Here is a 24557-nt window from a genome sequence, read left to right as displayed (position 1 = left end):
CACGTCGTGTTTATTTTAAGCAAAGCAACAACCTGGTGCCACGGGGAAAGCAAAAAGCTGGTGCTGGGGATTTTTAAATATTTTCCCAGTGAACAGAAAAAGTTCGACGTCAAATTAGCACATTTAATGATTATCTGCCATGTTCTGAACATCTTTATTTCCTTACAGTAACTTCGATTCGTTTACCACGAATTGCACAAATAAAAATGTTTTAATTCAGTATCATGCGTTAAAATTTTGGTTCTCTCAAAATTTCTCGGTGCAATAGATGACGAAATTAGCATCCAAAATATTTCTCATTGAAACTGAACTTATTTTTTAGATTCAAATCGATCAATCATTATATAAATAAACTTAATTGCTTCTCGCCTTCTGTCTTTTAATGATAAAATCTAACATTTGGTCACTCGTATTATTTAAATAATTAACATTCTATTAATTACTCATACGAGTAGTTAATGGAATGTTTTTTGCATGCTTGCACTTTACATGTTTCACCATACCATAATATAAACACGAGAATATACGGGCTAATATCCAAGATTTAAACTCATAGTTGTCTCTAATTTTAGCCGTAGACTCCTTCGCGAATGCTTGCCAGACTATTCTCGAACGAGCGAGCGGAGCTATACAAACGTCGTACAGTGCGTGTGAGACGTGATCAGTACTGCCGATTCAGTCAAACTGAGCGTATGAGACGATATCAGTGCTGCAAATTCAGTCAAACTGAGCGTATCAGACGAGATCAGTGCTGTCGAGTCAATTAAACTGAGCGTATGAGACGAGATCAGTGCTGCAAAGTCAGTCTAACTGAGCGTATCAGACGAGATCAGTGCTGCTGAGTCAATTAAACTGAGTTGTTGGACGCAGTTAGTGCTGCCGAGTCAGACGAGTCTCTTAGGTGAGACAATTTTATTGTCAGTTATGAAAAGCGTTTAGGACGAAGGAGAGGCAAAGCCACTGCAGAATTAGATTTGAGCGATTGTTTGAAACGGTAAACAGGCAATCATTCTATCCATGCATAGAATTTCATTTCGATAAATAAATATTTTTCTAGCAATTCTTCGAAATGTTTCCTTTTATGTAAAAAAAGAGGGGCCAAATACCTAATACTTTCGTTGAATGCAATGACTCAGTCATCGATTGAAAACTTTACAAACGACAAAATATTCTTTCATGATTTGAAATGTATTTGATATCCCACAAATACTCTAGCAAGTGTACGCTAGCATGCGTTCTGGTGCTGAAGCCTCCCCCAAAAAATCCTGTCCCTGCAATCTCTATTGATTATTAATTAATCATGCAGCTAGCATAGGAATATCAGCCGTCGATATGCTGGCCCCTTAACCCTCTACCGCCTGACACGAGTAACCGGAGCAATATTGTCACAAGCCTACTCCCAAAAAAGATACGTTGCTAGTGAGCGCAAAATGACTTGCTCTGATGGTTGCCGCCACGTACGACAACTTTAAAATGTTCTCTGTTGCGTACAAACGTCCTCAGGTTGCTACACTCTAAACTGTCGACCGGCGGTAGAGAACACGGACCAATATCTGCCATACTTAGCGAGAAACCCGCTATGGGCCCGTGACCCGCAGTGGGCTCGCTGCCCCATGTTACCCTATATAATGTTCACGCTCTGTATGTCGAATTTCTAGTAATAATAACGACTTTCGCTAGGACGATTATTTTAATATCCAAAAAAGATAATCCACACGTGACCCACCAACCACTAGTTACAATATTAGTCTTTGAATCAATGCTTTTAAATTACGTTAAAAAGCAATTATTGTCTCTTGAGTGTAATTTTAACGCCTTTTCATCGCATTTACTTTAATTACAACTAATCTCTCTTTAAAACTAATCACTTCTCTTTAACTTCACTTCTTGTCTGTCTGCAACAAATCTTATAATTGAAATTTAACGCACTTCTACCTGTCCAATCGATCTGAAATTTTGCACACTTGCGTAAAGTCGGAGACAATGCATGAATCAATTGACTGAATGAATTAAAATTTCAAAACAAAATTAGAAATTCATTGTACATGTGCAACATCGGAGACACTGGATTCTTTAGAAGCGTTGTCTTTAAAAAGTAATTTTTAAAAGCATATGTTTTTACAACAGACGATGGTGTCAGAGCCGTGTTCTAAGTGCGGGAGAGACGCCGGCCTGCGATGTTCGCGCTGTCTAGGCGCGCGCTACTGCAGTAAAGAGTGTCAGAGGGAACACTGGCCGCAGCACCGAGGGCTGTGTAAGCCAAATAAAGTCAGTACAATGGACAATGTGGAATTAAAAAACGGTAAAATTAATTATTTTTATTTTGAAACACGAATAGTTGAAAGATTCATCAAATTTAATTTATGTTCAAAGTAGAGAGTTCAGAATTGAGTGAGGGTTTGCAAGTCAAATGTTAAAAATTAGATACATATTTAATAGTTGAAATGGTAGATAGTGTTTATCGGCCTCAGAGACGCTGATTAAGAGAATGAAATTGACCGATATTTCCTAAGTTTTTCACTATGTTAATTTAATGATTAATTGTTAACAAATTAATTAACCTAATTTGCGGCCAACGAAATTTTTTTATTGTGTTGCGGGGTTTTGTTTGCTTACTCGATAGTTATAATAACAGGTAAAATAATCCATTACTAATATCAGAACTGGTGTAATGAAGGGCAATTTTCAGAAAATGTAATAGTTATCGCTAATCATAAATTAAAACTTCTCAGAAGGATAATTTTAGCTGTCAGAGGATGATTAATTACAACAGATTATTGTTTGCTTATTATTGAATTTTCCATATCTTATTTCTATACAAGATATACTATATCTTTGTTAATTGCATAGGATGATGGAACTCAAGATCTACATCGCCCCTCATCGAAAGAAGAATTTCCATGCGCTCACTGCAGTAAACCGACTGCGCTGAAGTGCTCGAGCTGCCGCAAGGCGTTCTATTGCTCCAAGCAATGCCAGCAGCAGAACAGATACCAGCACAAGCACGAGTGTTTTCCTTTCAAAGTAAGTGTCGAGACTCAGAATTTAGAAGCAAAGAAAATACCAAGCAAGTTCACCATATCTTCAAGACAACAAGAAAACATTTCCTCTGTGAAGAATACTGATATAACTCGAGACGCGGTATAGAAATTCAGGATCAAAGCTTTTTTGACGTTAATGTATTCGAATATATTGAATTTTTTTACGTAAAATAAAGCTATAAAGTTTATATATATGAAGAATTACGGTACTAATAAAAATGTTTCCTGATATATGACTGAAATAATTGAAAGAGAACAGTATTAGTATTCAAAAGAAATCAGTACTGATATGTAGGAAAAAAAAGTCGAAATTTTCGTACATCCTATTTATTCAGAGGCCATTTCTATAATGTACAATGCATACCTCCTCGGCTTAATACAGCTACAATTCATTTCGTTCGTTGGCAATATTGTAAGAACGGGTTAAATAATCGTATAATTGATCAGTAATGTGCAGCTTCATGGCAATCGATCAAAATTTGAAACTTGTGCACTTTGTAAGAACTCTAAGTAGAGGAGTTTTCCTGCTAATGTTTGCAGAATTTGTACCTGTTAAAATTTTTTTCCTTGAAGTGCCAAGTTAATGAAACCGCATTCCATTTGTCGTCTTCGGATCCCATATGTCAGAGATTAAATTGTAATACAATTTTTTATTATTAATCATATTATAAGCATATAAGTATTAGTACATTGCTTTCGGACATGTTGGTACATACATATATAATTCAACGCTGTTACATCTTTCTAATATTTTAAACACATTTTTTAAAAAATTTCCAAAATTTTCACACAGTAACGTCATACAGAATTGTCGGAATAAGAAAATGACTGCTAATAACTATTTTTTTTACTTTTTCCCCCTCATTGACTTGATGCATTGGGCGATATTTGACATTGTCAGTGAGCAATGACGTGCCTTTTGGTAAAAGTCGGTAAATTCATGTCACTTACGTGATCATTACCCATGGACTACGTGGAAAATGCAACATATTAAACAAAATATTTTTGCAAAAATTTTATTTAGACTGTAAAACACATAACGAACCGATTGACCTGGCATAAGGTTGTTCAACAAACCCTATCGAGGTATTCATCAGAAACCCATCAGAATTTTGGACGATAGATTTTTCACAGTTATTTACTACAGTTATTTCCCTATGTTGAAATGATCAACGACGACTTGAAGTTGGGAGAGGGAATTATGAATAGCCGAAGATTTCATTCTAAATTGTAGGACTTGTACATTTAATTATGGTACGGGTTGGTCTATTAACTTATTTTGTCGTGAGGCTCAAGTAGTGGAGGAACTACCCTCTGCCATTTGAATATTTTCATCCCAACAATTTATGTGGATCCGTTTCTTGCACTTGAACCACTATATTTGTACGAATGCACGCACAGATCGAGTAGCAATTTCTTAGACGTAAACTTCTCCTAGTATAAAAAATTTTTAACTGAAAATTTTAATTTACAGTAATGAATGATTGGAATAAATACGCACCCAGGTGCAGGAAAATGAACAGCTCGGGCGGTACTTGGTGGCCACAAAGGACCTCAAGGCTGGCGACGTGCTACTCAAAGAAGATCCGCTGGTCGTCAGCCCTCTGGAACCTCTGACCTTCGTTTGCCTAGGCTGCTACAAACCCATGAGTGATAAGAATAGGTAGGATGAGTTGCTCGAAAAATTCGGTTAACTTAATTGTAAAAAATTCTTCTTGACGACTGCATAATAAAAAGAAATGTTGTAAATTAGCATCTTTCATACGACTTAATTTTCTTGTCAATTATCATAAACTAGTGATAATTTCCTTACATATAATTACGTACGAAAATACGTAGGTATAACTTTAAAACGAATAAATGAACGAATGCGAGGCCTTTTCGCTTACAAAATCTGAGAAAATAAAATTAATCCGTTGACTACAAGCCGTGGTGAATGTAAATTACAATGAGAAGTTAGTAAGGCATTGTTTTCTCCTGTGTCAGAACGTAGCGAAAATCGAAATCAAACTAGTAAGACCAAAGCATTGCAGACAGGCATATGCACCACCATATTAAATAAATAAAAATCTTCTGTCATGGCCTAACTTCCACTTACCCTGATCATTAGCATGCTTTATTGCTGTCCGTAAAATTAATCACAATTCATTTGACTTATCCAGGTGCAGTAGGTGCGGATGGCCGGTGTGTGGTCCGCAGTGTGAAGAGCTGCCACAGCATGTGGACGAGTGTCGTATCATCAGCTCAAGAGGGAGATGCGACTCACTCACCCTGAATGACTATAAGGCTATATTATCCATAAGGTAATGCACAATTTTCCTTAACTAACTAATTTTTGAATGAAGTCTAGTCACTTCAATGTTTGGTTGTGAAAACCATTTTTTATTTACTCTGAGTTATCAGTGGTGAATCATATTTTTAATCGATTATATTTCAGGTGCTCGAGTTTGAAGGAAAACCCTGAGAAACTACAAAAACTCATGGAGTTCCAGACTCACGAAGCTGAGCGACGTCTCAACAAGATGTTCATGCAAACTGAAGGAGAAATTCTTTCGACGTTAAAGAAGATTAGATTTGATTACAAATCGCAAGGCAAAGACGACAATCTGCAAGCTTTCGTTGCACACGTTATGGGAACGATTAACGTGAATGGATTTGAAATACCTTCGGCTAGCGCAGAATTAATGGGGTTATATCCAATAGCAGCTTTTCTCGAACATTCATGCTCTCCAAACACAAAACACAAATTCTCTTCTTCTCATCAGTTGGTGCTTAAAGCAGCCGTTGACATCAAAGAAGGTGAACACGTTACAACAACCTACACCAAACTGTCATGGGGCACAAGTGCTAGACGTAAAGACTTACTGGAAAACAAATATTTCCTATGTTGCTGCAAACGATGTTCCGATGCTACAGAGTACGGCACATTCTTCTCAGCGCTCAAGTGTAAAGAATGCAAAGATGGATATTGCCTTCCTGATAAACCTCTCGAAAGTAACTCGCAGTGGACATGTGATTCATGTAAAGCATTCATCTCATACAAGGATGCCGATGAACGCACAAATGCTTTCGGTGGCCTCGTAGAAACCGCGATGGTTAATCCAGAAATTTCCCAACTTGAATATTTGCTGAGAAAAATTGCAGTTACGGAGGTTCATCCGAACCACTTCCACTTATTCAAACTTCGTCACACGCTGCTGCAGCTATACGGCCGAGGACCGATGGCCTCTAAAGAGGAGATTCTGGTGAAAAAAGAGACGATGTGTCGCGAATTCCTGGAAATTTGCTCCAAATTGGATCCTGCAGACGGGAGACTCGGTCCTTACACCGGCGTGGTTTTCTTCGAGTATCACGATCTTGTTTTAATCCGTAGTAAAAAACTTGCGGACAAAGAGTATCCTGATGAAAAGTTGATTGATCAGTGCGTCGACTTCGCAAAGAAACTGCTCATAAAATGCATTAAAGTTCTGCAAGACGAAGAAGAAACGTCGCCCGAAGGCCTTCTTAGGATTGTTGCGCAGAAAAAATACGCTGAGATGACCTTGCTGACGTCAAAGAATAATTCTAGGAAGTAGTGCTAACAATTGTTTTGTGAAATTATGAACGTAAATTCGAAAATTGGTCTCTGATACTCTGTTATATTTGCTGACAGTCGCTGCTAAAAAATAATTCAGTTAACTTGAGATCGGAAAATCTTTGGAATAGATATACTCCTCGATTATATTAACTCCCATCGACATTATTGAAAGTGAAAATAACTATGAGGAAGTATTTGGAATCTAGAATTCATGAATTCAATTGCGAAAATCGTGACTTTTCAACTTTTCTTAGTAAAATGTGATGTATTTATCGTGCCGTGTTGCAACTCCAATTATTACAATAATAACCAGCAATTTTAACAAAAATTCAATAAAAATACGATTAGGGTACAAATTTTTTTAGAGTAAATGTAAAGGATTTTATTGTAGGTTAGTCCTTTGGGAACGTTTGCTAAGCTATTTCAAGACGTGCCATAATGGCAGGATAAGAAACTAATATCCCATGACGTACGGTTTCTAGAAATAAAATTGCACGAAAATATATAGGAAAAATATACAAGGAATGATTCATGATATATACATGAAATAACAATGTATGAACCAAGACAAATCAATAGCAATGAAACAGGTTAATCGATAATTTAAGTAATCAAATAAATTTAACTAACCAAATAGCTTGGTTCCTCGGGTACAACAGGCATTTAGGGTTAAACACTGAATGCTGTGGCACATGAGAAATTAACTGCGTCTAGTATAGGCTAATTTTATTGCTACAAATTCCAGTGAACATGGAAAATGGCTGCTACAGTAAACGTGAAAGTCGATGTTGTGCATTGATTTTCCCTTTAGTTTTAAACTATGATATATGAAAATAGTTTTGATAATTGATAATTAGAGTGCAAAAATAATGAGAAGAGCCTATATGAGCGAGTTTGAAGTGCGAGCAGGTTTTTCTAAAAATAAGTTTCTGTTTTTTTTAGAAACTAAAGTTTTCTATTCAAGTTCGTTCCTGGAATCTGTGCGCAATTTTTTCACTAACTTCAACGTACTAAAAAAACGAACCAATAATCGATCAAAGTTGTTGTGTACAGGGTGACACAAAAAAAACAGAGCTCACTAAAAGTCTTATAACTCCTGAAATTTTATTCAGTTTGAAACAAAAATTCTATGGAATTATGTACAACCTATGTAGCCAACATCTGCAAAATCTCAATTCTATACCACAAAAACTCTTTGTTCTACAGCCGCTCAAAGATATGTTCCAGATTGCAAATGTCTTTTGCTCTGTAGTCCAAGGCATCTCGAAGCTCACACGTGGTAGACTCTTAGATCAATCCGTCTTCTTAATGAATCTGAAACAAATAACAGGATTACTTGAGTATTGTGGAAATTATTCAACTTTTTATGAGCTCTGTTTTTTTTGTGTCACCCTGTACAAAATGATTTAAGTGATACCATGCGTGGCGAATTCATGATGCCATTCATTTAAAGAAAAGCGTGGTGAAAGTGATACCCTTAATTCAAGAAATGCCACATATAACTAAAATTTGTCGTAGAAAGTAAGAAATTGTGATCGAAACAGAGAAGTTTAATATCCTAAATACTTCTCATTTAATTCTAACCAAACACCCTGACTTAATTTATGTATACGGCCTAACCGGTAGTTAAACTTTATCTTAACGATGTCGAGAATATGCATGTTTAAGTTAAGACTGTCGAAGAATTGATGAAAATAAAAAGAGCCGTAAAGATAACAGCTTCCGCGCATACTGCTACAGGCGACCAAACTTGAAAACATAGAAGCTATTGCAACCGCTGCAGGCTTTCCTACGTTGCAGTGAAGTACTGTTTGATTTGTTGATTTGCCGATTGGTTAGATTTTGAATTGTAAAAGAACGGAAACGCAAGCCATCACAAGTGCAATTTTAATATTAAAAAACAGCAATATTGAAAAATGATGGTAACAATCAGTTCTCCGCCGTGTTTCGTGTTTTAAATACCTATAAAACTACATATAATTGTATATACTGAATACTGGCACATATTGCTGTAAGATCTTTCATTAAAAATTTGACAACGATTGTTCTATTTTACTTTCAACACCGCAAATAAAACTTCATATCTTCAGGCCTCAAAAATTCCAACACAATAAGGTATTTCCGTATTTTCAAGTAATCCTTGTAGCCTCTTGTTGACTAAAGGCAATGAATAATTTTTCCCCCAATGATTGACACGAGTGTCTACCTGGCGAAGCGTTCGTCGCTGCTATTGGGCCTCAGGCCGTTACCGATCAATCAAGTAAGTGGCCGGTGTGTCGACAAAACGCTAGCACGAACGTATCTCTGAGTAGAGCCATAAAAGAAGCTGACGATCAAGGCAGTCCATCATACAGAGGACTTGTCCATAAATTGCCAGCCATCACCGAGCCTGATAGAATAGGGCCCTGGACAGCCCTAGATTGGATCAACTGAAATTTCCAAATGGCACTGTAGAGTGCGTTAACCTTCATGTGGTGATGAAGAATCGTTTCGAAGTGCATTCAAAATAGAATAATTTACAGTTTAGTTCACTGCTAGAGATTCCTAATGTATTGGAAAGGTGATCTGTCAACCAATGTAGACTTCATTGCAGTGGTATTTAGTCTCGTTATTTTTTACAGACAGAAACAAGTACGAGTTACAGAGTGAACTTTAATTTCCTCATGTCCATCAGCGAGGCAAACAAACCATTGCAAAGTCTACCAAGCTAGTTCATACGACGTATAATGTGGTAGTTTTGAGAATAAATACACTACCAAGGCCTGAAATGAAATTCTTCTGCCGATATGTCCGACTTGAGCGCATTAACTGACTCAGCAATGAGCCAATAACACCGGTGGAATGACAGTATCATCAGGCGACAGCTCACTGGGTTTCGTGAGACTTTTGCTCAGAAATTAATGCAATATTGATCGATGATCCTCTGCCCAACTGCTACCAGAATGTTGCTGCTGCCGGTAAATGAGAATGTCGATGTCGTACCGAAGATTTGGCAAGCCGAGCCTCGCGAGCTATGCGGAATGCGCTGGTCAATCAGCGGGTAATTTTAACTCTGAATGGTAACTATGAATTACTACAATATATGACACCCAGCAAATCTGTGCGATTTTTACTGTAATGAGAGTTCTGGAATGTACCAATAAATGAATAGGGTAACATATGTGGTAGCGAGCCCACTGCGGGTCACGGGCCCATTGCGGGTTTCTCGCAAAGTATATGGCAATTATTGGTCCGTGTTCTCTCCCGCCGGTCGACAGTTTCACTGGGATGAAGTGTACGGATTTACGTTTTGCTAAGTGTTTGCGTTATTAAGTTATTTGTGAATTAATGTTTTAGCCCAAATAAAAGTTTTTTTGCTGCTAAAAAAATTGTTTTCGATTACTGTAGATGAAGCTTTTGAAATTACCGTGAATTATATTTTGAAATTATTATTCATAGGGATAATTTTGAGATCAAGTTTAGACTATTAGCTTTTAAAATAAAATGTTGACACGATATAAATTGAAATGATACCTAGTGGGGCAACGAGCCCATTCGTGTCACGGGACAAAGCGCCCATGGTGAAGTCTTGTGTTATACATCATTAGTTTTGTCTCAATGACCTTTACAAAACTATGACTAGCTTTATGAATCACAAATTACACTTCATATTGCATGATTTTTTTATTTGCCGCCTCAAAGCAGCAGGTTTAGTTTCTAGTTATGCGTATTTATGACCCCTTATCGAGTTATTGACTCTTGCCTTGCCACAAGTTGATTTCAGTCAACACCAATGAGCCAAAAGTTGAAGAGTTTTTATGGTGTTAGCTGAAGTCACGATTAGGTAAGAATTCTCTGCACATAATATCAGGATTAAGGACGAAACTGGAACGAAGTTTTTTTCTGATCAACTAAATACATTTTTTCTAGTGAAGGATACATTCCTACATGTCAAGGACGAATTTTTTATCGCAAGGATATATTTTTTAAGTCAAGGATATATATTTTTATGTCAATGAAATAGTTTTCTTCAAGTCAGTGATGTATTTAAGTGTGATGTATTTTTCAAGCCAAGAGTATTCCAGTGATGTTTTTTTTAGGCCAAGAGTTTTTTTTATCAAGTTAAGGATATGATTTTTTGAGTTGTTAATAAATGAATTAATGTCATATTTTTTATTACATTTTTCCAGGGATGGGGCAATGGACCCATTTAGACACTTTTACAAAATAGTGTTTCATTGAAAACTGAATAACTCTATAGGCATCTAATTCACATCATACATCCTTCGTTAGTTGTACCTTAAAACAAAACAAAGAACCACCAACTTTATCAACTTCATCAAAAATTTAGTTAAAAAAAAGGGGGGGGGGCGCGCTGTTTCATGTTTCCCTAATAACATGTTTGCATTACTTTATACAAGCCAAACTGGATGTTTATTTCTTAGAAAATAATAATATCAAAATTAAATAAATTATAGTCTTTCTTTTTGGTAATGCGACGAAAAGTTTCAGCAGAAGAAATTTTCGGCATAATTTCAGGTTTGCTACCAATTGAAAGATGAATTAAATTTGTCTTCAATGCAAGTAACCAGATCAGTAATCTGATTATGGTCAGAAGTTGTCCTTCTCGTGTTTACTCTGAGACGTGCTTCATTGTGTAACTATAAAAAATATAACTCAGTACTCACTGCAGTGAGTGACAGAGAGCGCATTTTCTCGTCGACGAAAACGTGAAGTCACGGACAAACAGACAGACAGATGGACATGGCGAGCATAATAGCGAATTTTTTCCATAAATGAGAAAATGCGCTAAAAAGATAATTCTTCTGATGTTAGACTTGCTGTGAAATTATCACCCGTAGTGCCACAATAGAAAGTCTCCTTGAAATCTATTGATGTCATTATTTTTCCTCAAGTCGTTGCTCAGTTTTGTTCCAGTTATTTGGTTCTGGAATCAGGGTTATTTCATTCAGAAACTTTAATAAAAATGTTTAGGTAATTTATTGGCAATAAAGTCGTCTATAGGTGGCATAAAAGCCACTCAAAAACTGGAAATAATCTTTATTCTAAATCCTCATTATTTATGCACTAGTGAACACACAACCACATTACTACACAAAACAAAAAAAAAAAAAACAACGATTACAAATTACAAAGTAGTTTCAATGCTTGCCAATATAAGCTCAAAATCTTCGAAGCAACCAATTGTGAAAGGCTTTATTCCGTTCCAAAGAACAAATTTAATATTATGAAAAATAAATGAAAATTTACTACAGATAAACACTGATTACAAACTAACTGCATGGGGATAAAAGCTTATATTCATTCAATTGACAGTCAACTGAACCTTGAAATAAGTCCACTGAACGTAACATTACTACGTGGAAGCTATTAAAATACGATGACCTTCAAAATGCGGGTATCGAGTGTAGCAAATTGAAGATATCAATTATCGGGAGTATGAATAGGAAATTCTTGAATCAGGAGGGTTAGTAATCAGTAAGATAAAATACCGGTTATGGAACAAGTTTCTGTAAATTGTCGAATTCAACCTCTTCTCTGGCTGTCTTCCGCTTGCACAAATCAAAATCAGTAATGAATAATTTATTCATGTTTGCTAGAAGTCTGTACGAGCCCCAGCCTAATTAGCGTTATGTCGTATCGTTCTAGTGAGAAATTAGCGATATTATGACGTTTTTGCCCTCATCTCACGCTGCGTTGGGGCATTTTCGAGCTGGAGATTAGCCTCATATATCCAATGCTGCGTTTATGAGCCAGAGAAGGCTTAGCTACCTTCCCGAGATTGCCACGGCGAGAGATTTTCCAATTTTCATTGTTTATCGACCGTGGACCTGAAATACTCAAATTTAATTTATATCCTATAGTCAACAATAAAATTGCATGTGGAAGTCTCGAAAGATCGTTCATTTGTGATTTATGATATTTACCTCGCACTTTTTTGGTTTCAATTTGAACATGTTTAATTACGCTTTTATATGCCCTAGGAATCTGCCTCGTCAGTGCACGAGCAGCAAAGTAAAGTTGAAACATTCAAGAGAGGCTTCCTGATCTTTGTTCATTCAATAGAAAAACACAATTAATTCGTAACACGGATCTCAGATTTCGCGTACTTTTTATTCAAAATCATTTGCTCCAACATTCAACAGAAAAAAAATAACTTCACATCGCGATTGGGTTTTTAATAAATTTACGTCTTACCGTCTAACACAAGTCATACAAAAGTTAAAATTAGTTTTTGAAGAAATGCAGATGGTTGAAAATTCGTGTACGTTCAGTAATTCAGAATGTGACTACGTTGGTTGTGTGATGTTGGGGACTTCTGATCGAATAAAATCTCAGCTGATTACGTCCACAATAACTTATGGTCGTCCAAAAAACACAACAATATATTTCTGGAACAATGGGTTTTCAATGACTAAAGTATTTAATATAAATTTAATTAACAAAAGAATATTATAATAAAAATACTAAAAGTTTAACAAACCTAATAGAAAATCCAACAAACAAAAAAAAAAGCCTAATTAGTCCATGCGTTTCAACACTTCCTCTTCATTCCATCGTTTCCTTTAATTTCAGGCTTGATGGAGATTTGGGCCATTGGGTATCAAGTTCCGGATTGAAGAATCCAGCAATTCAGTTCAAAGAATCAAGTTATTGAGCCAATGAGGCCTTCCTTAGTGTGCAAAATATATATTTCTAAACACTTAGCTTTCTAACTTAATGAACATAATAATAAACAATATTAAAACACGGAAATATTCAATCCAACATGACACAACTCACTTTAACATTAAACAATCGCAAAAAATATCCCACAGCTTTCTAGAGACGCAAGTCCACCGGAAGATCACCTGACCGTGATGATTATAACGCTCTACACTAATAGAGGTCACATCAATTAATGACGATTGTAAATAAAATGAGGAACATCCAAAATTCTAATACATTGCTACTGAGAAATTAAATCAATTTTGTGTACAACGACATTACATAGATGTACTACGACAATACAATTTTAAATACAATTTCCAAAGCAGTTGCTGGTGCTATATCTTGCTATGTTTAGATGAGTCTTGTGTTCAACTTCCTTTCTACATATTACCAATTACCGACGTAATGCCGTACGCCTGGACTCTGTGCTTGTGGGCTGCTGAGGTAGATTTTCATTCGATTTTTTTGACATACATCTGATACTTTAGCTACAAACAAAAACAACACCGAGTGACATCAATGCTTGATGGTGAAACATGGTATAAAGTTATTTTACCTGGATGTTCCAACCCCAACTCATATCTGCAGTTTTGCCCGTCAACATTTACTCTCAAATTTTCTCAGCCAGATGCCGAAATGTACTTTACAAGATTTTAAATACGCTGAATGATCTATCATCTCTACCGTTAGATGCGCGATCAAAATCTTTAAAAATTGTGATATATGAACTCGCTTCTGACTTCTGAGTGAATCTAAAATAATAATGCTAAAATAGCAAGTATTTGCTGTCACTGTCGTATATTGAGTGCCGCTATATTTGCTTTTGTAAATTACGTACAGGAGAAGCTCCCTGGAGGGATCCGCCTCAAGGCTAAGCCAACCTGCCTGACGACCGGCACATTTTCCTCGGCATTTGTTTTTAATTTTCAGTCGCTTGCGGGTACAGCAATTCTGAGTATACGTAGAACTAGTGAAAATTATGGCAATGACTGCTTCAAAGGCAGCTTTATTTCCATGAAATAAATGAGAATACGCAAATTTATATACTCTATTGAGAGTTCAAGGTTTTTATAACAAAAACTAAATTAACATAGCTCATGAATAGGCTTGAATTATGAAAATGGCATAACATTTTACAATAATTATTTTTCGAGTGACAAAGTGAAACTTTTGGACTTCAAAATGTTTCTTTAGATTGATTTTAAAACAAATCTCGTGGAATATTTTAATGCGGATAATGATGGATAGAATTTATCGGGACATTTTAATTTAAAAAGGCACTGATTTATCAGGACACCGATTCGCAGAACAAAAATTGCAGTCATATCTCGTTTGTTGAATAAAATTTATCCTAAATTAATATAACAAATCAAGTTAATGAGATGAATCGTACATATTTGAACCCACAATCCAAACGCATCCATTGGACCGATGCTCCAATAAAAGTTAAATACGCTTCAAACGATTACAACAAAAGTCTTTTGGAGTTTATTTTATTGCCTCTGTAAAGTCGGCAAAACATTCAATTCGTGTCAAAAAAAAAAGAGTTTAGAAATTTGCTTGAGTTTTTCGCGGAGCTTACAAGGACTTAATTTGTCCTGATTGCTTGCTCTGCTAAGTAGAGTCAAATTAATTCTTTCTTTCAACGTTCAAGAAAAATTGTATCGAACAAAAGTTTAAACAAGTGAGATCTAATTTAATCTTGAAGGGACCTTCAGCCCAGCAAAGACATTGAGAATAACACAATAACAGAGCGCAAGCACCGAAATGACTTGAAATTCCCACCAAATTTTGTACCGGTTATTTTTTAACGATTTTTTTCAAACGCCTCAAAAATTATGGTTCATATTTCATTTGTCAACACGATAAAGGTTTTCATAACATTATATTCGCTTGCTTCTATGACTTACTAATACTTGATATAAGCTTAAGAAAAGATAATGAATTTTCAGCAAAGAAATTTATTACCGTTTCCAAAAAAGTATACTTCATATTATTCAATTAAGTTTATTTCCATTATAACGCATTTGATAACTTTACGATAATCGGTTAACTATAGCAAGTCACTACTTCAATTTCTCATTTTGCGGTCATAATTAAATTCAAGGAAATATTCATTGCTATTATCAACCATCACATATGCATTTATTCACACGATGATCATTGTGATCCTCATGTGATTAAAGCTCGTGGTTGGCAAACATCGATCATCGGTTTCCTAACTTTGCTAGGTTTCCAATTTTCCTAACCTTTTTAGCGAATTTCCTCATTTATGGAAAAAAGGCGCTATTGTGCTCGCCATGTCCGTCTGTCTGTCCGTCCGTGACTTCACGTTTTCGTCGACGAGAAAATGCGCTCTCTGTCACTCACTGCAGTGAGTACTGAGTTATATTTTTCCTAAACTCAAGTGATACGTAGCGCAGGAACCTCAACGTTGGTAGCTATATCTAAAACGATAAAGTTTGCAAGGCAACACTTGAACCAATCAACTGATCCGAAGCAAAAATATCGACATGTGATGCACTAACTTCAATAGAGGAAAACGGAGAAAAATTTTGAATGGTGGTCCAACCTAATCCACGCACTGGAGGCGCATAACATATGCAATGAAAGTGAACATAAACATTGGCATGAGCAATTCAACTGGAGGATATCAACTAATAATGGATGTTGAATCGGCGACCACAGACGTCAGTGAATGCTCATCTTTTATAAGTATTGTAATACGTGAGTAGGAATAACACGTGTATGGGCATACGACGAATCAAAGATAGACTCCTTCTTTAGGCTGGCTGTACGTCTAGGCAGACTACTTGTCTAGGCTGGCTGAACGTCTTGGCAGACTACTTGTCTAGGCTGGCTGTACGTCTGGGCAAACTACTTGTCTAGGCTGGCTGTTTACTTGTCTAGGCTGGCTGAACGTCTTGGCAGACTACTTGTCTAGGCTGGCTGTACGTTTGGGCAGATTACTTGTCTAGGCTGGCCGTACGTTTGGGCAGACTACTTGTCTAGGCTGGGTGTACGTTTGGGCAGACTACTTGTCTAGGCTGGCTGTACATCTGGGGAGACTACTTGTCTAGGCTGGCTGTATGTTTAAGCAGACTTCTTGTTTAGGCTAGGCTACTTCTTTAGGGTGGCTGTACGTCTAGGCAGACTACTACACTAGGCTGGCTTAATATTAGGTTCCAGGCAGACTAATTCTCTACGCTTGCTGTGCGTCAAGGTGGAATACTCGTCTAATCGGACTATTTATCTAGGTTAACTGCATGTCTGTGCCTATTTATTTCCATTATAACCGTTATGGGACGAATTGGAAAAGCCGTAAAACAGACGTAAAATTTGCATTTGATAACCTCACAGGCATAAAAAACTCCTATACAATAGTGGAAAAGCATGGAAATAAAACTGATGTATAAGATCAAACATAGAGTAACGAAAAGCTGCAGCACGGAAGCTATATATATATGTAGACACTATAAATATTATGGCAATAATATTTATTAATATTATTATATATTATTAATTGTGGCAATCAAGGAAGGAAGAAGAGAGTGAAGAGCTAAGTGTGGCTCAGCAAGGAAGGAAGAAGAGAGTGGAGAGCTAAGCGTGGCTCAGCAAGGAGGGAAGAATGGATGTTCACGGATGTGAGGAGCAGCGTGGGAACGAAGGCCGCTCGGTGCAGCCAAGTTCAAAGTTCGCGCATTCCAGGGTGAGCGAGTGAGCGAGCAGTGAGCGAGTGAGCGAGCAGTGAGCGTGTACCGCTCGCTGAGCAGTGGGCGAGTGCCGGGCGATCCTTACGAGCGATACGGAAGTGGAGGACTTGAGCTGCAGCACTCTAACTGCCCACTTAACACTTCACTCTCAGAGGAACTGTTTCACTCCAAGAGCCCACTTAGCACTTTACTCTCAGAGATTCCATGGCACTGTAACTGTACACTTAACACTTTGCTCTCAGAAAATCCATGGCACTGTAACTGTCCACTTAACACTTTGCTCTCAGAGAATCCATGACACTGTAACTGTCCACTTAACACTTTGCTCTCAGAAAATCCATGGCACTGTAACTGTCCACTTAACACTTTGCTCTCAGAAAATCCATGGCACTCTTAGCAACCTAAGTAATTATTACTCTACTATCTGTGAATCCATGGCACTCGCAGCAACGGGCCACTTAGCACTCTTCTCTTAAGCCATTATTTGTATCATCTATTCCATACATAATCAAGCAATCTAGAGCATAAACAATGGACAGCCATGCAGATATGGATGACTTAAATTCTTGTTTAACTTTGAATTAAGAATAATTTATTCTTATGGAATATCTCTTTTTTATGATATAAAAACTTTTATTGTGAAAATTTAAATTATTGACTTAGCTCCAACAAACCACTATGCGCATATTCTGTACTTTAGCAGTAGCATATTCACGAGTACTTACGCATCCTGAGCTGAACAGCTGAAGCGTCCATGGTGGTATCGTTGATGGTGATGCGGAGGGTACTTAATCATTACATGGCTATTCATACATTACATCCTCAGCAAGCTATTCATACATCTCTTTGACATGATTGCCATGATTCCGAATAAGTGTTTCCCGTTACATAAATCAATTCGTTTATCTCTTCAATAACATTTTTATTAGTTCATTTATTTCTCACTTCCTCATGTTTACCAGTTATCACTTTAACCACCTTTTCAACACTACGTTCACTTAGACTAAATTATCACTAAAATTGTTTGAAGATTGATCTCCACATCAACTCTGCAGTACAAATTATTAAAATCATTGTAATAAACTTCCGAATAATCAATTATTTATGAATTTGATTAGCCAATCGATACCTAATACTTTCTATTCTATACTTCCGGATCAATACTAATTATTTCATTTCGGTACTTATCTACTCAATATCTACGTAATTATTCCTCCTTAAAGTCAGCACCTCATTTATTAATCAATCCTCCCTTCAATCAACAACTCGACGCTACATAATTACTCTAATTAGTTCCCCAGGAATAATTGTTTCATTTCATGTATTTCTCGTCCGTTCTTCCTTTATTCAGTTCCTTAATGCTTGCTTGTACATTCCTTCAATCACTTCCTCAATACTTTCTCATTCATCCCTTCAATCAGGCTCTCAATACAATAATTACTCCAATAAGCTCCTCAATACTCATTCATCTATTACTCCCACAACATTCTCACCGTTTTATTCAACATTTGCTCATCACGCCCCTCATCTCACCCACGTACGTCACCACACTGGCATGATGACCTTCCCCAAGGCTGGTCGGGATAGCTGATCCCCGATGAGGTAGCGGATGTGGTGAACTGTGCACGAGTAGTTCAGAGTAGATACAAGTTTGTATGAATAACTGGATATGGAACTGAGGACGTGGGCAACTGGCTTTAGAAAAGATTGTAGCAAAAATATATTTGGATCGAGGGGGTGGCTGGAATTACAGGTATGGAGCAGGTGGCAGGAATCACAAGTACGCCTAAGCTGACAGGAAAGACAGATACACTATGGGGAGAGCCGCTGGAATTTCATGTATGGAGAAGCTTACAGGATTGACAGAAATGGAGAAGGTGGCATGAATGACAGGCATGAAGAAGGTGGCATGATTTACAGGTACGGAGCAGGTGGCAGGAATGACAGGCATGGAGAAGCTGACAGGAATGACAGGCACGGAGAAGCTGACAGGAATGACAGGCATGGAGAAGCTGACAGGAATGACAGGTATGGAGAAGCTGACAGGAATGACAGGCATGAAGAAGGTGGCAGGAATGACAGGTATGGAGAAGGTAGCAGGAATGACAGGTATGGAGAAGGTAGCAGGAATGACAGGCATGAAGAAGGTAGCAGGAATGACAGGCATGGAGAAGCTAACAGGAATGACAGGCATGGAGAAGCTAACAGGAATGACAGGTATGGAGAAGCTAACAGGAATGACAGGTATGGAGAAGCTAACAGGAATGACAGGTATGGAGAAGTGACCGAAGATGAGCAGGTCGGAGGCCGTGTGGTGTGTGAGCGTAGCCGCGGGGCAGAGACGTGCCCCTGAACCTGGAAGGCTGGTCAGACAACTGCTGGAACACCGTGCGCCTTCTTCACCTCAGTCGTGCCCTGGCAGTGGTGAGGTGAGGTGTGCACGTGTGTTCTTCTCATCGCAGTTTGACCTTCCATGCCTGATAAGACGAAGCGCTCACGCACCTTACGTGAAGATGAACACAAAGTTGTCGTGTTGAGATCAAGTCTGTGATACGCGAAAAATTACGATCAACAGCATTTTTTTAACGTTGGTTTGTCTTCGTGTTGAAAATTGCGAATAATTTCTAGTGGATTAGATTGAAATGTGACAGCGGAAACTAATGTGTTTTGTGTGTCTCGCGTGTGTTGTTGTGGCTCTTCAATTGATTTATTCGCTAGAAAGACAGCGATGAAATTAACCTACTGACTTAGGGTGTTGTAGGTATGCTTCTACTTTGCCTTAGTGGATCTCGTGTATCGAGTGAATTTATACAAGTGTTTTGCAACATTCACCAACTTTGGACAGGTGAGGTATTTGTACTGTAGTTCATTACAATTTTATAATTCGATGAGCTGTTATAAGTGGATTGAAGTGAATGAATGATTCATCTCTTTCTTAATGTCCTGGTTAAATTTTTGCTTAAATGTTTATGAGGCCTGATAAACGAATTCTTGTAAACTTAGCTCTGTGAGTGTATTTGAATTTTTCTTATCTTGTTATACATCTATGGAGTTTTTGAGCTTGCGCTAATGTATGGTAGCATGATATACATTTTTTTTCATTGATTAGAAAGTAGTTTTTCATTGATTTGTAAGTTCTGTCACCAACTGCAATTCACTTTCTTCATTATTTCGCAGTGAATTAATTTCGTAGTTTTATTTTCACTTTATTCTTTCTCTTCTTAACTTCATTTCCAGTTATATAAATACATTGATATTAAGGCTGTCTGTTAAATATGAGTGTAAGAGCGAAGGATATCTTTTAAGATCATAAAAGCTGGTCTATTGGTCACTCGATTTGTGGACAGTGCGTGGTTCAAGAGCTCCTAATTCAATCTCCCTGGCTGCATTATTGGACGTCTAGCCAATGCCAAATTAAAAATAATCGGCGTGGCAAATATGGCGGCCATTATTGAAAATTTGCGCGGAAATGAGTCATCGTTCAACTGGCGCTATAGGCCTCACCGGCAGAGTGATTGGTGAGATATATGAGGGCTCGGTGAACATAGGCAACTATTTTATTGAATTGCATTTTATCACCCACCTATCTCACTATTTATAACTTAATCGCTTACCTATATAATCAACAACTCTATGACCACTCAAATTGTTCATTGCATAATATTTAAAAATTCAACAAATTGATCAACTACTTTTCGACGTTTGAATTATTCGATTATCTACTATTAAGCAAGTGATTTGTTTTGTTCACTATTATCATACTACTGAACTACTTCATTATAGGTAAGCTATACATATCTAACCACTCATCTCAACTATTCGATTAACAATTCAATTAATCATGCCAAAGCATACGATATGATTTTCCCAGATATGCTATGAACGATATGAGCAATCGCCGAAAATGAGTGACCAATGATGGTGCAACTAATAATTTTATATTGCCAAACTACCAATAGTATTAAATTAAAATTTTTGAAACCCATTGATTGTCATACATATCATTTATATGGGATGCACATGCAATAATAATATAATATATTTCCTAGTTGAACGATAATCTGCTGAGACTAAGATCGAGAAAATGATCGTTTCTAACTTAACGGTTGTTATAAATTTATACCAGGTTAAAAATATCACAGGAGAACCGAAGCATTAATTTTGATAACTTTGACATTTATCTTATTATGCAAAGTGTATGTTTTTATAGAACATGTGGATTTATGAACTATTTCAGTTAAATTTTAATTAAATATATGAATAATCAACGACTTGAAATTCATTCCGCATTCAGCTAATTTGTGCAAAAATTTTCATATTCATATAATTTAAATTAATATTCATATTAATTTATGTGAAAATTTTCTCATGACGAATAACCACAAGCCTATTTATGCTTAATTTCGAAACAAATCCAAAAATGTAATGTCAATTAGCGTCTTTCCAGCAGCGTATGTACTTACGTTGGAGAACAACACAAAGTGTTATTTGCTGTTCAGATAAATTACCGCGATGGACGCAACTTTCGAATCTGCTTCCTGGATGTGCTCGTGAGAAATTTTATTTTTAGCACATTTTCTCATTTATGGAAAAAAGGCGCTATAGTGTGATCGTCATGTCCGTCCGTCCGTGACTTCACGTTTTCGTCTTGCAATGAAAAATTTGAAAATTTATTTATGCACGAGAAAATGCGCTCTCTGTCACTCACGGCAGTGAGTACTGATCTTATTGTTTTTACTGTTGCTCATGGTTCAGTAGAAAATGGGCTCCATTTAGTGTACTACTCATTTCGGCTAGTATATCTATCTTTACAAATGTTTTCATATGGCTCCTTAAAGAGGTTCTGTATGGATTCCGAATTCGCACTGCTTAGTACTATAAGTTATCTTACAATAGATATAACTTGTTATGACGATGTACGTCATAACAAGTCATAACAATTATTGATAATTGTCAATAAAATTAAACGACTTCATTGTCACGGAATTTCGTCGTGATATCTTCATAAAATGATATATTCATGAAATTATTAGATAATTTTTTCATGTGAAACACCGCAGTTTAGTTCATACTGATGTGTTGCTGTATATCATCGTTACGCACCAGCTATAGCGTCCTATTTATCTGCAGAGCTTAGCTGTGGTCGTAATTGGCGAGGCTTAGTGAAGGCAGTCGGTCGTCTTTAAGATCCAAGCTACAAATAATCTGTGGAATTTTCTTGCTGTTCTACAAGGGTTCTGTTTATTTAATGGCATGTAATGTTGTTCACCCATTCTGGAGAGATTTTCCACAGTGGTGATATTTCTGTCTGTGTTAAAATTGAGAATGCATAATTTGTAGAACTTGAAAACACATGAGGAAATTCTAATTTATGAAGGTTTTTCTGTAGGGAAAATCGAGCGAGGGAAATTTACAAAATCGTATTCATTCTGTCGTGATTTTTTTTGCATACATAAGGTTTTAAAATGAAAGGTGGGGGCTTAGAGGTTTTTCAGGGGTAGCTTCTAGAGCTTAAAAGAGCTTTTGATAATGAAAAAGGGTCTAATAACTTCTACGGGGTGTTGAAATAGATGCTTTTTGGTTTAAGTTAATAAACTTATATCCAACTTTGATGCAAACGTTAATCATTCTATACTAAACCGGGAATTCTTAATATTTTCCGCACATTCTCTCACAGAATACTCGCTATCTCACTCTGTGTTATCATACAGATTACCAATGGAATCCAAGTCAGTTTTATACACCGCGCTGCGTGTAGCTATCGGAGAATAATAATTGAGCAGACTTGTACATGGCCTATACAACGAGAGCTCGGATTTCCATGATCCCGGCTACGATTGCGAATTCACTGAGACTCCCTCGATGTTTCATGAACATTCTCATTGAAACCTGCGAGGAACTTCCTCTCTTCGAAATAAATTCCGGATTTGAAGCTTCCGTTGTTTTGAACGAAGGTACGCCGCTTACGATCAGCCTCAGCTTTACGTAGGTTTGCGTGATTCTTCCTGTGATTGCTTTTGCGAAAAATTCTTGATTGTTTATTTTTTATCGTCATCAAATTTTTTGTGGTGATCTGTTTAATTAATGCAAATCACGGTAATCATTTACCTGCACATTACGATTACTACTCAGTGTATAATGGTATAAGTAAGTGATAGTGTATAAGTAAGTGATAGTGTATAAGAAAGTGATAGTGTATAAGTAAGTGATAGTGTATAAGTAAGTGTACTACTCAGGAAAGAAGCATGTAATAATTCACTGAGTAAGCGCGTCAGGTTCCATAGCTTCGTTGTTTTGATTCGGATGAATCCTTATTGACTTATTCTCTTTGTCGGCTACTTCACTCCTTTGACTATATAACTTTAATGATAATGTCTCAATCATATTCATTTATTTTTCTCAATTACCAATCAAAAGATAAAGAATCCATTGTGACCAAACTTTCTGATTTTGGTCATAAGTGATATGTTGTGATCATATATCGAAATTCAGAGGGGGAGATTTTGTGAATACCCTACAACGTATTGTATTTTTCCTGGAATTCTTATTTTTTCTTGCAATCGTAAAGTAATTTTTACAGTTTTTTTACAAGAAAATCGTAGGGTAACATATTGTCCAGAATGGCCTCATTGCAAATGTTTTGCCTCAAAAGAAATATACCTTAAATATACTTATATTTAAGGTATATTTAATCTGTCCTATCTGTCTAACTTCTATCTACTTCTAATCTTCCATTCGATCCAGTCGTGCCCTGATGTCTTGATCTCGTTAAATTGAATCTGTTCAAATTAGAACGGCCAGCCAGGCAGGCGTAGCGTGACCAGGAACTGCCACAGAAATCGCAACGAGCTTCCATCACGCTTCGTGCGCGCGTCTCCAACTTTGTACGGCTTTAGCGCCTAAATATCGTGCCTTCAGATTTGAACTAAACAATGTAATATTCAATAGTGATTCGGGACGTTGAAATTAAGCAACAGAGTGGACGAGGTGCTTTCAAATATGAATTCGCCAAATTTTACTATTGTGGAAAATTGTTGTATGTTTTAAAAGCTTCAGATGGAAACTTATATTGCGTTGTAGTTCGTCAAACGCGTTTTAGAATGGAATTTGTTAATGAATTACATGATCCAGTTTATCTCGCCGAGACATTGATATAATTTCTTATGAAAAGTGGCTGCAATGCATTGACTTGTTCAACCCTGACAGCAGTTTTTAAGCCTTCAAATTAAAACGTCAACTGACTAACTAAATCAACCTTTCTACTGTGCCACCAACTTACTTTGTCAACCAACTGAATGCGTCAACCAACTTATTGTGTCAACTGACTTATTGTGTCAACTGATTTATTGTATCAACTGATTTATTGTGTCAACTGACTTACTGTGCCAACTGACTTATTGTCTCAAACAACTGTCAACGAAAATATTGTGTTAATCAAAATTCCGAGTCAACCAACTTGCTGTGTCAAACAACGCACTGTGCGCAACTAACTTGATGTGCCATCGATAGCCTTAT

At 36.8% G+C, this 24557-nt stretch overlaps 2 protein-coding genes across 3 annotated transcripts in view; both read left to right on the top strand.

The window, feature by feature from the left end:
- Window positions 1-684: 684 nt before the first annotated feature.
- On the top strand, window positions 685-7404 carry LOC108678028 (histone-lysine N-methyltransferase ASHR1). Of its 2 annotated transcripts, none has more exons than XM_018166359.1 (6): window positions 685-901; window positions 2128-2268; window positions 2851-3024; window positions 4547-4704; window positions 5204-5344; window positions 5479-7404. In XM_018166359.1, the coding sequence occupies exons 2-6, from the start codon at window positions 2131-2133 to the stop codon at window positions 6614-6616; spliced, it is 1749 nt and encodes a 582-aa protein (XP_018021848.1). In that variant the 5' UTR covers window positions 685-901; window positions 2128-2130; the 3' UTR covers window positions 6617-7404. The 2 variants fall into 2 exon arrangements, with proteins under 2 accessions (XP_018021848.1, XP_018021849.1); XM_018166360.1 differs by lacking the exon at window positions 685-901 and adding an exon at window positions 952-994.
- Window positions 7405-19462: 12058 nt separating this feature from the next.
- Window positions 19463-24557, top strand: part of LOC108678024 (irregular chiasm C-roughest protein) — a 47539-nt gene continuing 42444 nt past the window's right edge. Inside the window, exon 1 of the mRNA XM_018166356.2 lies at window positions 19463-19887. The gene's annotated coding sequence lies outside the window, so the exon portion shown is untranslated. The remainder of the gene's footprint in view (window positions 19888-24557) is intronic.

This window comes from Hyalella azteca, unplaced genomic scaffold, assembly GCF_000764305.2.
Source record: "Hyalella azteca isolate HAZT.00-mixed unplaced genomic scaffold, Hazt_2.0.2 contig8314, whole genome shotgun sequence".
NCBI lineage: Eukaryota > Metazoa > Arthropoda > Malacostraca > Amphipoda > Hyalellidae > Hyalella > Hyalella azteca.
This window is presented reverse-complemented; position numbering and strand designations above follow the sequence as displayed.